Source organism: Arachis duranensis, chromosome 2 (assembly GCF_000817695.3).
Source record: "Arachis duranensis cultivar V14167 chromosome 2, aradu.V14167.gnm2.J7QH, whole genome shotgun sequence".
NCBI lineage: Eukaryota > Viridiplantae > Streptophyta > Magnoliopsida > Fabales > Fabaceae > Arachis > Arachis duranensis.
Window position 1 is genome coordinate 47,085,610 of NC_029773.3, and position 4,182 is coordinate 47,089,791.

At 38.6% G+C, this 4,182-nt stretch overlaps 1 protein-coding gene across 1 annotated transcript; it reads right to left on the reverse strand.

Moving 5' to 3' along the window:
• Positions 1-3,005: 3,005 nt before the first annotated feature.
• LOC107474316 (uncharacterized) lies at positions 3,006-3,977 on the reverse strand. The gene is made up of 5 exons (XM_016093942.1): positions 3,842-3,977; positions 3,676-3,735; positions 3,485-3,594; positions 3,333-3,429; positions 3,006-3,274 (listed from the first exon to the last, which is right to left on the reverse strand). The coding sequence occupies exons 1-5, from the start codon at positions 3,975-3,977 to the stop codon at positions 3,006-3,008; spliced, it is 672 nt and encodes a 223-aa protein (XP_015949428.1).
• Positions 3,978-4,182: the final 205 nt, after the last annotated feature.

Here is a 4,182-nt window from a genome sequence, read left to right on the forward strand (position 1 = left end):
GAAATAGAGGGAGCAACGCCCAAAAACTGACACAAAAGTTGAAATAGCTTTAAAAATGCCCAAGAATTTGGATGGAGCTGTGTAGGGGCAAGGTTACAAGACCATAACACCTCGGACTCCAGGTCGGTAAAAGGAAGTCGGACACTCAGCTTAGAGAAAAAACAATCATAAGCGTAAAAGAAGAGCTTCTCGGAACTATCTAAGGGCGGGAAGCAAACTCTCTCCTCGGAATCCGGGGCTACTAGTTCATAATCCCTCTCAGACTCTCTATCTTCACATATGCTACATTGCCTACGAAACCTAGCTAAATACTCAGAATCTACCACAGAAGGGACTCTTAGAGGAACAGGATCTACCCAACCAAGACCACTTGGAATCTTGGTCGACATCGCTTGAAGAACCTTTCGAGACATAAAATTCTTGCCTACAAAGAAGAATACAACAGCAAGCAAAAATCACATAAAAGCAGACAGCGAAAACCCATCCAGCAAAGCAAGAAAACAAAAATCTTTTAGAAGAAAATACAGCAACCCGGAGCAAAATACCAGAGAACAAAAAGAGCCCCCCCCATACAAACAAACAAAGCAATGGCGGCGCCTCTTTTCGGGGCAACCCAGGCATAGAGAAAAAGAAACAAACAAAGAGCCACACAAAAAAACAGAAGCATATGTGCACAAAGAAGATAAGACGGGAACAAACCTGGAAGAAAGGAAGAAGACGACGAGCTCCGATGCAAGGAGAACGAAAACGGCGGCGCAGAGGGAACCCCGGAAAAAACGCACAGAAAGATTCGGGGAAGAAGAACAAAGAAGCGATGCTCGAAAAAGAGATGACGAAAACTCAAGAAAAATAGGAAGGGAACAGAATAAACGAAGAAAAGGAGGAAATGAAGACGAGAACAAACCTGGAAGAAAGGAAGAAGACGATGAACTCCGAAGCAAGGAGAACAGAACGGCGGCACAGAGGAAACCCCGGAGAAACGGTAAAAAGCAATAAATGCTGAAACGGCCGTTTTCAAATTTTGAAAAAACTACTATGCCCGAGCTCGACCTCTCAAAAAGGACGAACTCGGGCAGGGGCACTGTTCATACCCTGACCGAGCTCCCCAACTCGGCAAAATTCGAAGGAGGTCCGACCTCGCCCTAAGGCCCACGCCTAAAGGTCGGACCTCGGAAACATAAAGCAAAGAAAGCCCATCAAAAAGGAGCGCAGCCCAAAACCTAAAGGCCGAAAAGGCCTAGAAAAGGCGGTTCCACAAAGATAAAGATAAGACTCCCAAAAGATAAGATAAGATAAGAATATCTTATCCAGGGAAGATCACGGCCAACTATTATAAATACACTGGAGCACCCAGGTATAACTCATACTCTAATTCTACTCGATATCTGCTTGGACCCATGCTAACTTAAGCATCGGAGTGTCATTGCAGGTACAATCACCAACCACTCCACATATCAAGCTCGGGTCCCTGACCCCCACCTCGGGCCTCACCAAGACGACCGAGCTACACGTTTCAGGTAACCCTCGGAACAGTTCTATTCTTCCATGTTCCTTGTTTTTGTTCAATTTTGTCATTCAGATAATCTTATGATTATTTAATGCAAGGATTATTTCTTTTTCATTCAATTTCAATTTCAATAACTATGTCTTTTTTTTATTCCCTTTCATGTTTTATGGATTTATTATTTACAATGCATGAGTAGTTTCATTACTTGATGGGAAATTGATTAAAAAGGAACTCTTGAGTTGGAAGGATTGAAAGAAAATTTGTAATTGGGTTAACTGTTGAATTACCATCCTGTCACCGACGCCAAGCCCTTTGAACTAAGTGGGTTGTAACTTGTGAACAGATCCAGTAATTCAACTTGTTTGACTTTCCGTTACCTAGTAAAGGATAACCAAACAGAGCAACCATTAATTATAAATTAATCTTAAAAATCACTCCATCAATGATAAAGATCCCAACGAATCAATTCCCAGTCAAGGCTTTTATTCATATTATTTAATTTCCCTCAATTTAAATCCCAATTTACTCAACTCAACTTCTTGAACATCTGATTAATAAGATAGCACACTTCTCTGCAACTCGTTGGGAGACGACCTGGGACTTAAAACTCCCAGTAATTTTAATTTAAACTCTCTGTGTCATATTTCTAAATTGATAGGCAGATTTTTGGTGAATTAAGAACTATACTTGCAACATAATCACTTTAATAATTTTTAATTCACCAGCTTCTGCTTCCCATTAAGGTGTCAAGTGAAAAGCTTGAGATTGAGCACTTAAAGTCATGATCCAAAGCAAAAAGAGTGTGCTAAAGAACTCTGGACACCTCTATCTGGGGATTCTAGCAAAGCTGAATCACAATCCGAAAAGGTTCACCCAGTTAAAGGGTCTGAGATTTGTTGTATCTTACTCTTTTTTTTATCATACTTTGTTTTTAGTTGTTTGGGGACAAGCAACAGTTTAAGTTTGATGTTCTGATGAGCGGATATTTTATACGCTTTTTGCCATCATTTTCATATAGTTTTTAGCATGTTTTGTTTAAGTTTTATTAAGTTTTCATAGGTTTTAGTGTAAAATTCACATTTTTTTATTCTACTTTTAGTTTGTATGTTTTTGTACAATTTCAGGTATTTTCTGGCTGAAATTGAAGAGCTGGAGCAAAAGTTTGATTCAGAGATAGAAAAAGCACTACAGATGCTGTCCAGATCTGACCTCCTTGCAGAAGTCCAAAAGTCTGATTCAGAGACAGAGAAAGCACTGCAGATGCTGTCTAGATCTAGAAAGCATCTGCAGTGCTTTCTCTGTCTCTGAATCAGACTTTTGCTCCAGCTCCTCAATTTCAGCTAGAAAATCCCTTAAATTGCATAAAAACCAAAAAATCATAGTAGAATCCAAAAATGTGAATTTTTCACTAAAACTTATGAAAACTTAATAAAACTTAAACAAACATACAAAAAACTATATGAAAATGATGCCAAAAGATGTATAAAATATATGCTCATCAGCTCCATATTTTGTTCTTCCGATTTCTAGATTGGGATTTTCTGTGGAAGAATTTGGTATCGTTGTCTCCCTCCTTCAGCCATTTACATCTAGCCTTCTCCCTCCAATAACTCCCTTCTTTCTTTAGTTCCTCTTTTAGTTTATTCTCCAACTCAAAAACTTTGTTGCCTCCAAAATTGTCTTCAGCCTTTTTTTCCTCTAGCTGCTTTGTGATCTCCTCAAATTCTCTCTTGAAATTCGTTCTGGAGTTATTGCTACCACACAAGCCTATAAAGGCAAATCTTGAGTTTTTGAGCTAATGAATACATGGTGAGCCTTCAATTACCATCTCCCAAGCCTTCGCCACGATTCTTCTTACTTTTCATCTCTGGACAATCTATCTTGGAATTTAAATCTCCTTTTAGTCGCCCATCTACAAGGATCTAAATCAAGCAAGAGTGGAGCATGATCTAAATCATTCTCCATTTGTCTTCTAACCACTGCTTTCTCATACCATTCCCGCCAAACCATAGTGGATAAACAACGATCCAGTCTCTCTTTAATCAAATTAGCACCACTCCTTTTATTAGACCAAGTAAAACCATGACCTAGTATACCCAAATCCACCAGCTAGTTGTCATGGATAATGTTGTTAAAATTATCAATTGAGATAGCTGACCTGATATTACCTCCCTCTTTTTCTTCATTGCTCTTAATTGCATTAAAGACCCCCACTACTACAACCTTCCCTTCAAATTGGAGAAGAAAATTTGAGAGTTCATTAAATTTGCTTTAACTGCATCTGTTTATTAGTACTAAAATAGATCCCAACCAACCCCTATTCCACATTCTTACTTGCATCCTTGATCAAAATAGCTATTGAGAATGAATTAGAGTATAACACTTTAACATCAATAAAATCCTTCCATGCTAAACCAGTCCTCCTGCTAACCCATTTGGGTCTACAATTGTGAAACTCTAATATCCACATGATCTGATTTTTCTCTCCATATTGCGAGGTTAATTTTTTGTTTCACAAAGAAAAATCACCTTGAGAGAGTAGGATTGACACATCTTTTTCAAATTATAGACTATCATAGATCTCTCTAAACCACGATAGTTCCATATGAGAATCCTCATAGAACACTAAGAGCCACTATACGACTAGCACCTACCACGATCTCCATAGCAATATC

Bases quoted from the DNA above. Each gene is read 5' to 3' on its own strand.
- LOC107474316 (XM_016093942.1), bottom strand. From the start codon at position 3,977: ATGTGGATATTAGAGTTTCACAATTGTAGACCCAAATGGGTTAGCAGG. The intron at 3,736-3,841 runs GTAAGAATGTGG...TCCAATTTGAAG, and splicing joins TATTTTGATCAAGGATGCAA to GGAAGGTTGTAGTAGTGGGG. The intron at 3,595-3,675 runs GTAATATCAGGT...TGGGTATACTAG, and splicing joins CAATGAAGAAAAAGAGGGAG to GTCATGGTTTTACTTGGTCT.